General features: G+C 39.5%; 1 protein-coding gene across 1 annotated transcript in view; it reads right to left on the reverse strand.

Annotated features, from left to right (window-relative positions):
• pappa2 (pappalysin 2) overlaps positions 1–18,430 on the reverse strand; it is an 83,581-nt gene that overhangs the window by 41,432 nt on the left and 23,719 nt on the right. Inside the window, exons 6-13 of the mRNA XM_023261626.3 lie at positions 16,603–16,742; positions 16,214–16,367; positions 15,364–15,556; positions 14,230–14,363; positions 8,658–8,840; positions 7,706–8,009; positions 2,992–3,120; positions 2,803–2,888 (exon numbers count right to left, since the gene is read on the reverse strand). Coding sequence (XP_023117394.2) covers positions 2,803–2,888; positions 2,992–3,120; positions 7,706–8,009; positions 8,658–8,840; positions 14,230–14,363; positions 15,364–15,556; positions 16,214–16,367; positions 16,603–16,742 — 1,323 coding nt within the window. The remainder of the gene's footprint in view (positions 1–2,802; positions 2,889–2,991; positions 3,121–7,705; positions 8,010–8,657; positions 8,841–14,229; positions 14,364–15,363; positions 15,557–16,213; positions 16,368–16,602; positions 16,743–18,430) is intronic.

Consider the following 18,430-nt stretch of genomic DNA (forward strand, 5'->3'; position numbering starts at 1 on the left):
AAAACATATGTTGACAGAGACGAGTCTTCAGCCCTCTGCTTACAATGGAGTGTTTTGGGTAAACTCCCTTCCATGTTGTGTTGAGAGGCTTCTGTTGTGGCCTGTCTGCGTGCTTCAGACTGGGCAGGGTGCAGACACAAAGTGTTGTTGTCCTGTGGTGGAATCACAAACGATAGGGGCACTCTCTGTGGCTTCTTTGTTTGTCTTTTGTCATGTTATGCTGCATGTTTATGGTACTTTTTACTGCTTTTTAACCACCTGGCCCCGGGTTAAATGAGCAACCATTGGCCCCAGTATGTGAAAACTTTACACCGAACAGCCACAGGATTAAAACCACCTCCTGAATACTGTGTCGGCCCCTTTCGGGTCACCAAAATAGCTTTGAGCCATGTTGTGGACTTCCCAAGAACTCTGAAGGTGTCCTGTGGTATCAGGAACCAAGGCCAAGAGCAGCAGATCATTTCAGTTCTGGAAGGTCCCAGATTTTGTTTTTCCAGCACATCCCACAGGTTGAGATTGGGGAATTTGTTGGCCAAGTCAATGCCTTGATCTCTTTGTCACGTTTCTGGAACCATTTTTTAACATTTTTTGGAGTGTGGCAGGAAGAGTAATCCTGCTAAACAAGACCACTGCCATCAGGGAATGCCATTGCCATGAAGGGGTATACATGGTTTGGAACAGTTTTTAGGTGGTACATGTCAAAATAACGCCCACTTTTCAATTCTATTCTGTTCTCTGTTCTATAAAAGAAACCATGATTCATCAGAGCAGGCCACCTTCTTCCATGGCCATGTGTTCCAGTTCTGATATTCACATACCCGTTGTTGTCACTTTCAGCAGTGGACAGGAGTCAGCATGGGCACTATCTATGGATTGCAGCCTCACAGAAAGCTGGGATGCCTTATGTGTTATGATACCTTTCTATCATAGACTCCATTGGGGCTTTCAGCGGTTTGTCAAACAGTAGCTTTTCCGTGGAAACCACTCCTGTTATTGGTATACCAAACTGTGCGTCCTTGGACCACTTTTGGTAGGTACTAACCACTGCATACTGGGAACACTGCAACAGTTTGGAGTTGCTCCAAGCCAGACATCTTGAAATGACAGCTGCAGGTCACACATAGTTCTGGAAATTTTAAGCTCCAAATAACAAATTTAATTCTCTTTTAAAGCCTTGAAGCTTAAAACTGAATTAAATTATTTATTTGGAACCGAACAGTGTAAGGAACTTTTTTTGACCTGTTGTTTTTCGTCCCGCACCTGAGAAAATTTTGGTTGGATGTGCATTTGGCATGTCTTTTTGGCAAATTTGCCAGTTTTTCATGCTTCAAAAATATCAACTTCAAAAACCAACTGTTGATTTGCTGTCTAGTAGTGCCAGGTGCCACTCTAACGAGATGCTCAGTGTTGTCAGTGAATTTAATGTTGTGGTAGTTCAGTGTAGATGGAATTCCTATGACAATAAGTTTTTTTTTTCTTTTTGATGTTCTGAAAAAAATGAAGACAAGGCTGGTCTTTCGATTCAGTTTCGATTCTGTTATTCAGTGTAAAAAATGGGAAAAGTGGAAAGTCATTGCTAACTTAAATGAAAGCTGAATTTCACAATGTGAAAGTTTGAAAGGCTGAACAGGTGAATCTGTATGAGTAAGTAGTTCTTGAACATTCACCAAGTTGTTTTCTGGCAGCCACATGACTCACTGAGCCACAGTTTAACTGTTTCTGAAGGTTTCATCTTACCATAAATCTTTGGCTGTTTATTCTAAGAACAAATCTCACATTTTTCTCTAAACCTCACCAAAGGTTAACCTGCCCTAAACCCTAACCACAGTGGCTCGTTCCTCATACTAAGCGTCCTGTTAAAAAACAAAAAAACATTGCCAAGAAAGGATGAGAAATCATAAACCCCCACTCCTCAGCCCTTTACAGGATTTCCTTGTGGTGGACAGAACTACAAGGTGGCCTTAAATCACTTAACTATGGGGTCACTGTACAACAAATGTCAGCAGCAAAGACTTCTAAAGTGGTTATCGTATTTTACAGTGCTTGCCAACTGTAGCAGATGTGACTTGATAATAAAGGTATTACTTACATTTGACAAAAGATATCAAATCAAATGAAAAATGGCAATAATGTCCAAAACACAGCTGTTATTATGAGCTGATTTTTGCAGGTCTCCAATCCAAAACCACAACATGATCTTTGATAACAATCAATAAACAAAATGTATCAAACTCCTCAAGCCTTAAATCTTACAAAGGCCAAAACCAAATTAATAAAGTAGCATGTCTGACACGTTTTGAGACTGAAAAGTGTACTTTACCGTGAAAGTGTTTTTCTGGTGTTTCGTTGCCAGCCTAATGTCAAAACACTTTTCTTTAGAAAGACTTGTGACTTAGCAAACCAAAACCTTACTTTTTACGCTTCAGCTCATCTGTTTTCTCTTATGTTGCTGTGATGTTACATTAATGGTTTGTGGAATCCATTCAAGCCAGAAGCTTTTATGTCTTATAAATTAAATTTGATTGGCTTGAGTTCTTTTCCTTTATGCTGCTGCGTGCACAAATGAGAGATTTCTAGCCATTTAGTGACTGCTCTTTTACACCAAAAGTTTATATGGTATTCATGTTTTTCAAGTAAGACAGAGGCCAGAGTTGGCGGGTTTGATGTATGGCAATAAAAAAGTGTTGCCATTGTTTTGAAAGAACCCCCTCTGTTTGACGTGCTTTCAGCATTAAAACTGAGGGTAAACTCAACATGGACCAGAGACTTGTTTCTTTCTGCAGTGGAATGAATGAGACTCACCTTTACAATTGAAGCCCACCTCCTTGTGGCATTTCTTCGAGCAGCCATCACCATCCAGCAGATTACTATCATCACACTCTTCTGTCCTGCAGAGAGAAGACCATCGTCATCACCCATAGTTCCCTTACACATTCCATTATCAGTCTGTAAGTAGTCACACCATGTGTATATACAGTAAACTGCACAGACCCCTGTATGAGACCATCCCCACAGTAGGTCTGTCCATGTGTATAGAGGAGAGGTGGGGATGGATCGCTGAGGACACCTTCTGCTTCCACCTGGACTGTATACTGGTACTTGACTCCATGTGTAACAGAGCTGAAGGGGATCAGAACAGATATAGTATTCACTTGTTTTGGCATAATAAATTTGTGTGCGTTTGTTATGCTCTTCAGAGGAGCAGTAAACAAGATCTTTTATGCTCTTGGGTATGAACTGATTATATAATTTTATAGGCTTCTTGACTAATACCAGTGACTCATTCAGTGTTTGAAAAAACAAGAATATTGTGAGTATTTGTTCCAGTTTGGTGCACACTCACCTAATTTTCTTGAATCTTTTATTGCTTTGTTTGTATTGTATAGGAGGTAGTCTGACTCACCAAATGTGGACTGCTGGTAAAAGCCTGTCATTTCCATGCGGCTGTCTAGTCCTGTTGCGCTACTTGTATATAGTACCATTTCAAAATCTCTTTCACAATGGGAAACAACAATATTTGAGCAGAAGCATATTAGCTGAAAATGGAAAGTTTTGATGAAGATTTGGATTGTGTGCAATAGGGCAGACCTGTCTGGTACTTTGTAACGACAGAACAGGACAGGACAAGACAAAACAAGACTTTGTTGATCCTGAAGAAAATTATTAGAAGATCTACAAAGGATATGTTTATGAAATTTACAGTCTAACAGGGACATTCTTGCCTGCTGGCTACGACAAAGTCAAAGAGGGCCAATTGTATGCAGCATGCTAGTAACAGTGGACAAAGACAGAGTATGAAAATGCCATGGTTTTGGTAGCCAATATGGAGGACCAGGTGAAAACCCAGTCATCAAGGGAGGCAGTTGTCGCAAATGCTGGGCAAAATTTTTCCCACTGTTTCCTCAAAGAAAATTCTCAGGTACTATTTTGCATTTGTACTATTGTTGTTTTCTGCCCAAGACATTTGCGGCTGAGGGGCATCTGGCTATGTGAGACTATGTAGGAAGTAAGTGTTGTATTCATTGTGACTCCCAACTAATTCATTCTGCATTTATCCTGAGGGAGTCTCCAAACAGGGGCGCCATGGTATTGCAGAAACAAAAGCGGATATTACTCACAGTGGCTTCTATCTGTAACCTTTCAGTGTCCAGCGACCTTAAAGCCCCAGAGCAGGAAGTTTGTGCAACAATACCGTGGCTCCAGTATCAGGATTATTGATCTGTGTTGGTGGGCTGTGTCTATAAAAAGAACCTCCTCCCTCTTTTCCTGGCGCAAGTCCTACTGCTCCTATATCCGCCTCTTGTGAAAGTTAACCAGGGGAAGCACACCACCATGGTATCGAAGGTGTGTCTGATTTCTCCAGACCCTAGAAATTTCCTTTATTAATTATGGATCAGAGAGGAAATGAAGAATATGACAAACTCCCTGATTCCTTGTTTGTCTGTACTGTATCTATATTTGGCGATATCCTCCTCCATTCTGTCACAAATGATTCTCTCTCTTCCTCTCTGCTGTCAGGGAAGCTTGAAGAGACATTCCAATCTGCATACTTTCTCTCTATAAATCTAGTTAATATTGCATGAAATTGGCAGGATTGTCAATTCTTGAAAAAAAAAAGGTCAAATGCAGTTCACTCATTCAAATGTTAGAACATTGTGGACACAGATGCCGTTTGACCATTTGACAAGCACTTGTTGGATTTTTGAATAGCTTCCCTATAATTCACACCCCCTTTGATTGAACAGCTGGGCGGAGGTGAAAAGGAGACAGAATTTGAACCTCTCTCTCAATTTTTTTTTATTGTTTGGGCGTCAGTTAGTTTATAGTTTTAGACAAAAGATTATTGGTTGGGATTAGGGTAAGGCTGGAGTCAGGTTAAAGGTATGCAAGATGCAATATGAAAGATTTTGAACATAAATATAGCATTAATATGGCAGCAAATCTGCTATATAAAGATATAGTGCTGTAATGGTATCCCTAGCAGAGTCTTGCTTTCTGCATGTTTAAATTCCAGCTCCTCTTTTCTGTTTGCATGTTAGTGCATATGAGTCCCTCCCTTTGAAACTGCTGGCAATTACTGCACTTATGAACAGACAAAAAGTGACCTCCCACACCACATAGGACAAGGCAAAGTGCAGTCCAGTGTTCAGCTATTGCCCAAAAAATCTAAATATTTTAAAAACAAAGTATTTGAGTATGTTTTTTCCCAGTTTAAGTGCATTCACTTTCTTTGACTCACCATGAGAGTCTACTGCTGTTTTGAGGCTTTCCTCTCCTGTACCTTCTTGGCTTGTGCCTGTTTCACTCTTGGCTTGTTGCGTCTGTTTCCACACAACAGATCTGCTCCAGCCTGCCCAAAACCATTAGTTGTGGCTTGATTTTATTTATTTGCATATGGCTCTCATGTTGGTGATCTACCGGCATCCAGCCTGTAAATACACAGAACCTTGAAGCACTACAAAAGCCGACTAGCTGGAGTAAGACTTAAGCTTCGGTTTAGGTTAAGGTAAAGAGAAACACATATCAGTAAGGAAACAGACCTAAACACATATTGTTTGGAACAGATAAAAAGACTTTTGATTTCCGGTTTGGTGAAACAACACACCTTATGTACGACAACAGATCTGATAGAACATAAACTGACACCAAAACATTCTCACTGAAGCCAAAATGATCCTTTTTCTCAGATTTGTGTTGTTTCCTATAATGAACAAGTCCATAAATTTGTAGTCTCAAGCATCACATTGGATATTAGCATTGTGGTTTGAAGTTGTTGTTTTTTTGATTAACTGAGCTCTTGTCCTCTGCACTCCTTCACTCTGTGTTTTTTATCAGGCAGCTTGTGTTGACCATGATGCAAGTTCAGCAGGAGGAAATGGTTAAGGACCTGATCCAAGCAGTCACTGGTGTTTATGGCCTCTGTTGCTCACATTTGGTACATATTCAAAAAATGGAAAATACTTTGCTTCACCTCTGCTGTGCTGTTGTCTCCCTCTGCCCCCTTACCAACAGTGTCCTCCACTTTAGGTTTCAGTCCTTTTGCTGAAACCTCTATGCTATCGACACCTCTCTTTTGTGTCTCTGTATTCCTCTATTTCTTTTCCAATAGCCGTTGTCTCTTCTGCTCTCTCCGCTTCTTTTTCATCTTCTCTAATCTCCAGTATCCCACCCTCCCTCGATCCCTCTTTTCCAAACTCACTGCTCTCAAACGCTTTCGTCTTCTCACATCAACCCCTCTCTGCCCTCCTCAGTCTCACATAACTCAATTCCCACTGGTTCTTACATCTTTTTGCACTTAGTCACAGCTTGTGTAACATAGGAGACGTGTTCCCTGAAAAATAAACTGTTTTTGAAGCTGTGTCCACCTAACATCCCCCCCGCTCTGTAAAACAGCAACAGCTTTTCAGAAAGTCAAAGTGTCCCTTCTTGAAAAAAGCCCAAAATGATCTGCAATCATGTGACTCAACTGTCACATCCTGGCAGGTTCTTATCAGCGTTTTTGTGTTTAGGAAAAGCATCAGAGTAGAGACATTATGGATATTTCAGGGGGGGCTGCTGTTAGTTGGTCAGATCCATCCATCCATCATCTATACACCGCTTAATCCTCACTAGGGTCGCGGGGGGGGCTGGAGTCTATCCCAGCTGACTCGGGCGAAGGCAGGGGACACCCTGGACAGGTCACCAGTCTGTCGCAGGGCCACATACAAAGACAAACAATCACTCTCACATTCACACCTACGGGCAATTTAGAATAATCAATTAACCTCAGCATATTTTTGGACTGTGGGAGGAAGCCGGAGTACCCGGAGAAAACCCACGCATGCACAGGGAGAACATGCAAACTCCATGCAGAAAGATCCCGGGAAAGCCGGGACGTTAACCAGGGACCTTCTTGCTGCAAGGCGAAAGTGCTAACCACTACACCACTGTGCAGCCCTTAGTTGGTCAGATGAAAAAAAAAAAAAAAAAGAGTGGCTTGCAGCTATACATTTGGATTCCAGTAATCATTTGGATACCAGGATACAAACTGATTCAACCTAGCCCTGAAACCTCAGCAAGCTTTGATTAAGTATATGGTTGTTGAAACAGATTTGGATCAGTAGCCACATTCGGCATCCCCATGTTGGAAACATTTGTGTTCTGAGCTTTTCAAACAGAACCAGACCCAAACACTTTTAAGAGACAGATATCTGTGGATTAGTAGATCTGAGGACACACACACACAGAGGTATCCTGTGGAATCTGTACTCCATGCTGTCCTGAAATAACTTTTTTTTGTTACCTCTGATTTTTTTCTGAGTTGCTGATATCTGACAGTGCAGTGTGTGTATTAGAAGTTGGCTTTGCATCTAATAATATAGATACTAGTCTATAAGTGAGAGAAAAACAAACTCACAAACTCACTTCAAGCCAGTATTTTGGGTGGTTTCAGCAGAAAAACAATACACATTTAAATTCTCATTACACGCTGTCCTAACTGTATCTCTTTTATAGCAAGTCCTTGCATGATGTGTTAATGATGAATGGCTGTCGTAATTCTCCTGTTAACGTCATTAATGAACTACTTCTACTGTGACCTTTCAGGGTCAATAGTAAAATAACACTGAAAATGCTGTAAAATTGTAGATTTTGTAAATTTAACTGAAGTAAATGTTATTTTACATATCAGTGCCTCCACAAATACCTGACAACATTTAGCTTTTACCTGTCTGTGAACGTCTGATGGGTCTGAGGCGCCGGGGGTTTACTGGCGAAAGGCGGCTGACGTTGAATCCGGTACAGCAGAGGTTGGCAGCCGGAGCACAGAGGGCTGCCGGGTCCTGACGACAGCATGGCCGCATCAATCTCCATTTTCTCATCAAAGGTGCAGAGCTTTATGGCGGCGATGGCAACGTTGTGGGTGTCAAGGCGCATAGTGAGGGGCATGTCACAGAAGACATGCTGCGGTCCGAGGTTAATGCTTTTCCCCGTGTCTGTAATCAGTTCAATGTTGGCTATGGCTGGGTTGTCTGGGACAGGGTGAGGAAAGATTAGATAAATGTGTTATCGATTAATTCTGTAGCTCTTTGAAAGATTATTTGAATTTGCAATCACTTTTGTATAATCGAGCAAGATCAACTGCAGCCTTGTTTTATGTGAAATTGCAGAGCTAATGTATACTTGCTGGCAAGGAAACTCAAAGCATACACTTATTAAGAGACAATAAAACATGGCTGGCTCTTCATGTCTGCATGTCTCTGTAGGTCTTGACTGATTATCATTGACCACTCACCATCAGTGCATTTCTTAGTAACCCTCACTACACATTGTTTAACAGTTCAGATCTCTCAGCAATTCACACAAACATTTTTTTTTTGTTTTGCCCAACTGCATAATATCTCCAAACACATTTCCCTTTTCTCTTGCACATATTTCTATTCCTACAGAATTAGTCGGTCAGATAAACCTCCTAATGTAATGAGGTTTCCTTTAAGTAATTTCTAAGGTGATGGACCAAATGTTTCTCCTTGTATTTTTGCTGGATGTCTCAAGCCTAATGCTTCACCTGCTCAGGTTCATTTCTGCCTACATTGTGCACACCTATATCGCTCTTTCTCGTACCTGTACTATTAACATATTTTACCATACAAATACGTTTGTTTTGAAGTGAGGCTTACTCAAAGACACATATGTGACCCAGAGGGTGAGTGCATGTGGAACGATGGGATGCAGGAATTTCAGCGTGAGGGTGCAGCCCTCGGTGTCGGGACACGGTGACGTCACATTAGTATCATAAAGGCTGAGCTCAGGACTCCAAGCCTGGAGACTAGGATCGCAGGGCTGCTCCACATCAGGTGGTCCTGGGGTAAACAACAACAGCAGACACACACACATGTTCTGGCTGTTAATAACTGTGTCCATTCCCTAACACAGAAGCTGTAGGAGACCACACATACCCCAACTGCAATGATTCAAAACAGTGTAAAGACCCTACAGCAGACTCTGAAAAATAGAAAAGCCAGTTACTGATTGAACCTCACATTAGCCTGATATTTCTCCCTTTCACCGCATAAAGACCTAGGAATAGCATTGGAAGTATCCATTTTCTAATAACAAACATATTTATGTGTATTTATAGGCTACTTGCTTAGTCTGAAGCAGTGTCTGTCCTTTGTACTTTGTGTGCATGTTTTTCCACAGGAATTGCAGGGATTGACACAAGGTAAACTGAAGCAGGTGAAACTGAACAAATCAGCTGCAACAAAGAAACGTTCTGTGTGTTTAAGTGTTGAACTGTCTGTCTTTAATTTGTGGATCAGATGTGGACAATGACTCATGGATAATTTAGAATTACGATGAATTGGTCGTAATTTTATTAAAGAACCTGAAAATGTATTTTTTTCACTGAGCATCGCACGATGAACAGTGGATTTCTACATGAATACCCAATGTTCAGCCAAAGTTGGAACAATTTTGGTCATTTTTAGTTTAGATTGGGAAATTTCACAATTCAGGATGTCTTGGGCAGTAGTGATGTACAGATGGGAATAGATAACATGTATTTCTGGGCTTCTTCAAACTCTAGCATTACTTGAATAAGATGGCAGTTGTGGGGATGTTTCCTTTTGTTGCCAGGGTGATGGAACTGTCAATCAAGTCAATATGTCATGATGAACCAGGTTCATTTATTCCAGGTGAATAATAGCGACAGTGTGAATATATTTTCTGAATTTTGTTTTTGTGGATTCCAGTCTTTCCCTACCGTGTCCTGTTCGCTCCTATTTAGTGCTGACTGTAAATACATTTCCCAGGATTACTTTTACCAACTACCAGCAAACTCATTTGTAACAAAGAGCTGAATTTTCCAGTCTTGAAAGTTACGAGTCATTCCTCCCCTTAACGAAACGTGGCTCTCGTTCAAAAACTCAGTAGCAACATCATTACAGCAGGCAAAATGAGTTGCTAATTGTTACAGTGTAGGTGATTAGCACAATGGAATAACATTACGGTAGAGTTATTATCAGCTGTGTCCCAGGTGAAAGCCAAATAAAATCAGCATGTTAACGAGGTGTTACATATTTCACACCCACTGTGATCAGCCATGTGTGGAAGCACAATGTATCGCCGAACTGTCAGACAGACAAAGAACAGCTGATAAACAATGTGAAGATTGGCCTCTAAATAAGCGTATAAATGAACTATATGCTGTAAATTGCCATTTAAAGGACACCACATTTTCGCATTTTACTTAAGTACTAGATACACTGTAAAAGGTGTGTTTGAGCTGTAGTTGAAGTAAAGATTCTCATTTGCTTTCTGGTGATGTTTCTTTCTGATGGCAATTTAGCTTTCTGGATTCTGTCAACTTGAAATTACACTCTGTCCCTTTGAATCGGTATTCTAATTTTACTAAACGTGCGAAAATAAAGTTTACTCATTTAGCATTTTTTTTCTGCTGTAACTAAACCACTATTTTCTTTGAGGGTGATTACAGAGTTAAGAAAAGGACAGACGGGTTGAAGTGTAATGACAAAATAATGTTGTACATTTTTTGTTTGAGTAAAGCAAAGTTGAAAAATTGTAAACTTCAGGTTGACCTTCCTGAAAATTATGTTTATTTCAGAGGAATTTAATGACTTAAGTAGATCTAATTTAAACTAGTGGCATTAAAATTACTTGTTAACTTAATTTGGATGGACATAATTCAACTGTGTGTCACCAATTGAAGTAATTAATTCAAGTTGGTCCAACAGTTGTGTATCAGTAAAATCTATAATTTTTGATTTAAGGCTAAATCTTCATTTTAACTTCAATTACTAGCTGGAAGACTAGCATATTCAAAATGCCAATGCTGCAAGAGAACTGAAGTGACTGTGCAACAGGTGGATTTACTGTGGAGTCGGTCTGCCAGCTTATGGCAGGATTTGGCACCGCTAACACAGCAAGCAGTCAAGATCTGAAAACACCTTTCTGGCACAGGATAAGCTCATTCTGCCACAACTGTTGAGGGTGCACCGCAGTAAATCACTAAAGAAAAAGAAATAAGTAAACAGGGCAGGAACGAAATACCTCTGAAATATGTTTCAGTCGTGCACACCTGCTAAACCTCTCAGATCACTGCAGAGAAATCTGCTGGTGATACCTGATGCCAGAACTGAACATAGTGAAGCAGCTCTAGAACCAACCTGATGACATCAAAGGTGCTGCAAATGAAGCCAGTTTCTAATCTAGACCGAAAATCCAACAGTTCTCATGTGCTTTTCTTAACTGATCTACTTTGTTTTCCAGTGTTCTTTGATCTTTGATCGCATTTTTCCTTTTTAATCTTTTGCTTTCTGTGTCCATGTACTTGTTTCAATGCACTTTACCTTATTTGAATCTCCTACTTTTCTGTGTTCTCTTTCCACTCTACTGCATGTCACTAACTTTGTGTCATTTGTCCTTCTCTGTCCTGTCTTTTTATGCACCTTTCAGCAGGTATCACTCTGTCCAAATCTGCATGTTTTTCTGCACTGTGGTTACTGTCCTCACCCGCCTTTGCAGTGTTTATTGTTTGTAGTTTCAGTTTTTAAAGTTTCATTGAGATTTCTTCCTGCTAAAAGGATTTTTTCCCCCTCCACACTGTCCCAAAGAGTTTTCTCACAGGTAAATGATTATTATTCCTCTCTATAATTCTGTGAGGTCTTGATCTTACAAGGTGATGTTTTATAAGAATTAATAAAATTAAATCTACTCCTTTGTAAAGTACTCTGAATTAGCAATGTTCATGAATTGTGCAATTGAAATAAACCTGTCTTGCCTTGCAAGATGGGCTGTTGAATAAGCTCATAGCTTGTTAATTTCATCCTTGTAAATCCACAAAAAGATACTTTTATGATGCAGTTAACATACCAAATGTCTGTGAAAATCACACATCCATGTGAATACATTATATATAAAGCTGCACTAATTGATATTTTAAAAGAAATAAGGAATCAAATAAGTGTAAAATGTGAAAGGTGTCATTTTTATTGGTGAACCCAAGGAGAATAAAAACCCAACTCTTGCAGTTCCACATGGCACTTTGGACTATTTTGGCTTGTTATTTTTGTTTTCCTTCCCACAGTTGCACAAGCACAACTTTGGTGGGACGATGATGATGCTCTGTGTCAGCTGGTTATGTAAGTATGCAACTGTTTGTGGATATGTTATGTTTGTTAGGGAGTGATTTGTTAACATTATGGAAATTACTGATGTAGCTTTCAAGATTTCAGTGGATGATTAAGTAAAGCGTTGATTGTTTCTATTTTTACATTTTGAGGTTACACAGTCATACTAGAGAATATTGATATTGTACCTTGCATACACCAGATATACGTATACAGTGCAAATCAACAATACTAAAAAAATGTTCGATTCTGTATGCAAGTTGTCTGTGTGCAGTTTAATGACCTAAAATAACAGTTTGCAAAAGGTGAAACACATAAAATAGAAAATCTTAACATATTTGCTTATATAGCCACTTGAAGAAAGTGAAGTAAAAATGCACTCACTTTGCATTATTGTTTTATTATGATAAACCTTTCCTTATGTTCTGACATGTTCTTCAGCTGTATTCATTACAGATGCTTACTGTTATTTGGTTTCAATACTACTTTACCTACAGGTATGGACTGCTAGCCTTTCATCCTTCTAACAACATGATGCTAAAGCTTAGTGTAAACTTTCCTCATTTTGAAACAGAACCCTCTTTAAAACCTGATGCAGCACATAAAAAAATATGCAATCCCTCACAACAGGAGTGCAGGCTACAAAACAGCTTGGTGTTTTTCCTCAGCCTGAAAACCAGTCAATACTGGCACAGGCAACAATTTGAGGAGATGGACATTTTTTCCAACTATTCCAGCCAACAGCGTTTTGCCTTCAAACTTATGTTTTTAGGTTGCCAGCTATGATATCCACATTCAATTTGTCCAATTTCCCCATCTCCCTTTCCCTGCTGAAGGCGATACTGCCCGTCTCCGCTGGCTGACGAAGTGGCCCACGCATCATCGTCTTTAGGAGTGGGACAGAGTGAAAAGGGAGCCGGGGAAGCCAGCAGACTGGCTGTCTCCTCAGCTATGTGCATACCACTGTTTAGAGGAAGACTGTAATTGACTCTTTATCATCATTATGATCCCGCAGCGAAAGAGGGAGCCGTAATCCCCCTGTTCCTCCTCGCCGCATGTTTTCAAAGCATAAATTCCAGCAGAGGATTTCCACATATTTGGGTCGAGTTTCCACGGCAGAGAGGGAAAGTGTTATTGTATTCGTACATTCAATCTTATATCTTTTCTTCTCTCTTTCCCATCTTGTTTGCTTCCTTGTGTTCCTTTTTTTCTTTCTTGTTTCTTTCTCTTCACTCTATATGTCATGTCAAAGGAAACTGCGCTCCTCCAGAAAATTATGATTTAAATAACCAGGACCATGTGCTGACATGACGCGTAATGTTTCAAAGTACAGTGCTACAGGATACACTCTTTTTTGGTTTATGATAGAGGTTCAATGTTTGAACAGCACCCAAACATTACCCAAAGTCGACGCTTACCCTAATAATCCTTGTTCTCGCTTTGGCTAAAACAAGACAGACACAGAGAGAGGTCTGTAGATGAGGGCAATTATCATTTAATGATTTTCTGCTTTTTCCTTTTCCAGGAGCCATTAGCCTTGCACGCACCTAAAAGTTACAGGGAAGAGACACGTGTGTGTTTCTGTGTGTGTGTGTTTGGAGGGTTGATCTGCTCGGTGGAAACGAGACAGACCTACAACTCAAACCTGAAACCACCATATTCCTCACTCTCAATACTTATTGACAAAGGAAAAGGTATCAAGGGAGGCACTAAACTTAACCAACTGTAGATGCATACAAGATGCATAAAAACAACATTACCATGACCAAATTTCAGGTCAAAGTTCACGTTATTTATATGAATAAATGTCATTAATGGGAAAATAATCCATCGATCACTAAAAACTATCACTAAGAACTCGCTTTCATTATGAAAAACTTAAAATCTTGCTCATTTAGTTGTTGCTTCGTGCAAAACTTCAACAAACTTTCACATCCGGTTCCGTTCATATCTCCAATGATGTAAAGCAGATGTGTTACCAGTAGAGCATCTCATTCAATATGTAATTCTTCCAAGAAGTAAAAGGCTGTGGTTATGAAAATACTATACTAATATTTTTTTCTCTTTTAAACATCCACATGCTTAATATTTTTTGATTTACCAATTGCCTCCTCAGGTGTCCAGTAGCCTGACGTATCACAGATCCGAGGTGAGGTGGCCTCATAGGCGTACTGGTGGAAGACGCCATCTTTCTCACAGTCTCCACAATTGATACCAGACCGGTGGAATGAGGTGCTACGACACAAGGAAACAGAGCTTCTGATTAAGGCAATATGTATTTTCCAGAGCAGAGCTAAACAATGTCGGACTTACTTGCTTTTTTTTTTTTTTTTTACTCTTGTTGGACAAAGAAAAAAAACTGAGTTGCAGTTGATGGTGAAAAACTGACCCTCAGTTTGCTGGCTTGTGTAAGGAGGTTATTTCAGGCTATAGTCACAACAATAACTAAATGCATTACAGTAAGCCAACAAGGCCTGTGTCATTTTTAAACTCTCCAAATAAGGATACAAAATGCAGTGTTTTGTCCAAATTGGGAAATAAAATCTGTTTTATATGTTGAGAATTTCATAACCCATTGGCTAGTTGTTTATATCATTTATTTACACAAGTAATCTTTGTCAGGAAGTATGAGATGATTGCATATTTTTAACCAGTGTTTGTGATCAGATGGCCATGATTCACCGGTAAATACAAAAAAATAAATAGTTTTTGTAAGGTAAAATACGATTTTAGCTCTGCTGACTGCTCTTGGTAGCAGGCTGGATATGTTTTAATCACCAGTCATGACACGTAAATTGGTCATTACACTATTTGTCAAGTGTCCATCATGTGTTTTCTACATTGCATGTATAAACAGGAAGTTTATAACTGCTACACTATTTTTTAGTCCAGTTTGAACATGGTGACACATCCATGTTTGCCAAGTTCAAGTCTCTGAAAAACTAATTTACAAAAATCTTGGACCTGAGTTATGTTCCATGATGCCATTCTGAAGGTACAGAGGCAACAAAGCAACACAATATCACTCATGACAACTACAATCATGTGTCAGTAGTGCACTGCAGGATTCTAATAGTTTCTATGCCACTTATCCTCATGTAACCCATGGTGTAAATTCTTTGTCAACTGAGAGGAACAAAATTCTAAAAGACAAATGCAGACAACAGACAAAACTCAATCTGGTGTCACCCTTAAAGAGATAAATAGGTAACGTTAAGAACCCATGCCGATGTACCTCTGATAAAGTGCTCCCCTTATAGGTGGGAGCCAGTAGATCGAGACAGAATCTGTGCTCTGGTCAGTCACTATGGGGGCCAGAGGGATCGGAGCTGGTTGAAGGTCCATCATCCACTTCTGGTAGACCAAGTCCAGGTAACAGTGCATCCTGGCCACTTGGTTTGGAGTGAAATGGTTGGTGCAGTTGTCATCTGATGTGGTGCAATTAGAGAAAAGTCCAGTTAATCCTTGTGGATTGCGTTCAAACGCCCGGCTTCACATAGCTGCAGTGCTAATGCCCACAGTTGGAATTAATTAAATGTACCGCAGGCATCTGCTGAGAAGGTGTTAAAAAAAACATGCATAAACTCAATGTCCTTAATGAACTTTAAGAGAACCTAAATCTGAGTATATCAGGCAAGATTCAGTTGTAATAGCTAGTTACTTTGGATGGAAATGACTAAAACAATGTTTAGACTGTCTTAATCAAAAGCTTTTGGTCCGCCATTAACCATAAAACGTTGTTTAACGACCAAAACATTACACTTACTATTAAGAATATCGTTTTTTTATGGCAAGCACATTATAACACTGAAATGCTGTGACTAAAAATAGCAAAGACTGAACTTCTCAATGACTTTAAAAAGAGATTTAAGTATTGCGATTATTATCCAAGGTCCTCCATGTGTGGCTGTGTAGAACAATTGTCTTATACAAAATGCGATGTTTCTAATTACAGAGTAGCTCATTATGGAGTGTATCTATTACATGTACCATTTTTGTTCTGCTATGCAGTGTGTTTTGTTTGTTTTGTGAGTCATTAATTCTTTCCAACACCAAGACAAGAGGAGAATGTCCATCCACTGTACCTGTGTAACTCATGTAATTGCTATATGGGGTGTCCTGGTAGGTGGTGACTCCACATGTATCATTGACAGCTCCGGGGTCGTGGCAGGCTTTGGATTTGGGTGTTGGTGCAGTGTCAGCGCACAGATCTCCAGTCTCCATGGACGGGGTAGTCTCCTGTGAATGCGCATGACAAAGACGCATGAGTGTATTAAACACCACATGAACACGGTGGAGTAAAAATCCCCATATCGGTACAAACGTTGCCCAGAAAACCATGACTTATTTCTTATTGAACATGCGCAATATTGAAGGAATTGAAAATATCAACTGGTAGTAAATACAGTTTCATGGAGGATTTCCAATTCAGGAATAACTCCACATTAGACATCATCTCAAAAAGCAGCTTTACCTGACATGGATCATCACAGGAGTCCCGCTCGCTCACCCCTTTAAAGACATGGTACAGTCCAAATATGTGCCCCATCTCATGGATCATTGTGTTGTGGTGGCCAATCGTCCCAAAGTAGGCCGGGTTCAGGACCATCCCACCTGAGAACAGCAGGTAAAACTCACAGTATTGGTTATAGTATTCTTACAATCTAGATATTTGTGTATTTTGAAAAAGCAGTCAGTACCAATATACCTCTAGAGACAAAGTAAAAAGTAAGAAAAGTCTTTGTGACGATGAGGATGATGATGATGAAGATTGCGCTCCCTTTTAAGGCTGCCACACCTCATTTTACAAATGTGATGAGATTTAATAATTCATGATTTTGACATGGGAGCCGGTGCCCTTTGGCAAGACAATAAATATAATTAACCGCCGACTAGAATCAGGGCTTGATTCTGAGTCTGAGTTCTGTATCTAAAAACATGAGCTCATGATCGATCATCAGTGGAAGACTGTTTTAGATTTGATTCCAGGAGCACTAAACAAATCAACTTATCATAAAACATTAAAAAAATATGGCTCTGTGGTGAAAGTCCAGATTCTAACTACCAGCTATGTTTTCATGCTCCAACTCGGCTGCAGGCTGGCATTTTCAGAACTAAAAGAGATGAGTAACAATCGATCACAGTGAAAAAGACTGAGCATAATAATGTTCAGAATTATTTAGGAATTATTTAAAACTCAATACAGGATTCAGTAAGGTGGCTATGGATAGATAAATACTTTTAAATGTCAGTGTGCTTAGTCTTTTTCACTGTGGTAGACTGTTTCTAATCTCCTTCTGCTTTTGGAAAAACAGGAGGTCATTCATCAGGGGAAAAAAGCTTTTTTAAGTGGAAACATGGATGGGATGTTTTCACAGCAGATAATACATTTTTGGGAATTTTTGATAATGTACCTCCTAGAATGACAAAAGAAGCACTGTATGCCACTATGTGAATTTTAATGCGGATTCAGATGTGTATTTAAAGAGGTAAAACAAAACAGTTTATACTATTAAAACAATAAGGGTTGAAAAACGGGGCAAAATAAAAATCTAAATCCATAAGAAAGTATGCAAAAACTAGTCCTTTTAAAATTAGCTTTGGTATGGGGGTCTATGAGGAAAATGGCCTCTAAGTGGGGACACAGGTTTTTTACAGCACGCAGATAATCGTGACAGACAAGAGTTACTGGTTTTCTAATCAGAAACAGTATGTTCAGTGGTGAAGCAAACTGAGCAATGAAGACATTAAATACGTAGACACTAAACAACAGGGCCTCCGGAGACAAGTTGTCATCCACTAACTTGTTTTTAAACAGGGACAGATGCTGTGCAACTGAAATAAATGTCATGTGCAGGACATTTAGTAGAAAACTGAGTTCAAGTGTTTAACACAAAACTATAACATCAACTCAGACACTTAATAGCTACCTCAATCCTACAAATCTACACAAAAATAACACAGAAAATGATACAATCAGCTGTTTTTGTTTCTGAAGCAACAACAACAACAGATGTTAAAGAGCAGAAGCTAGAACATGTCCCTCTGCTAGATACAATAAAACCAGTTCAAACAAATAAAACCAATTTTAATGCATAGACTTTATACATCCTGTCCCCATAAGGAGCTGTTAAGGGTTCAAATACATTTAAATACACGGTTTTAAATAGATACGGTTTAGCAAAGAGCTGCTCCACCCCTTAAAAAATCCTTTAAATGATCACATCTGCATAGAAATTCAAAACACAAACAGGGAAAGGTCAGTACAAACAGTCTCCTCTGTGTCCACTCTTCAGAATCAG

The sequence above is a fragment of the Amphiprion ocellaris genome, chromosome 10, assembly GCF_022539595.1.
Source record: "Amphiprion ocellaris isolate individual 3 ecotype Okinawa chromosome 10, ASM2253959v1, whole genome shotgun sequence".
Lineage (NCBI taxonomy): Eukaryota > Metazoa > Chordata > Actinopteri > Pomacentridae > Amphiprion > Amphiprion ocellaris.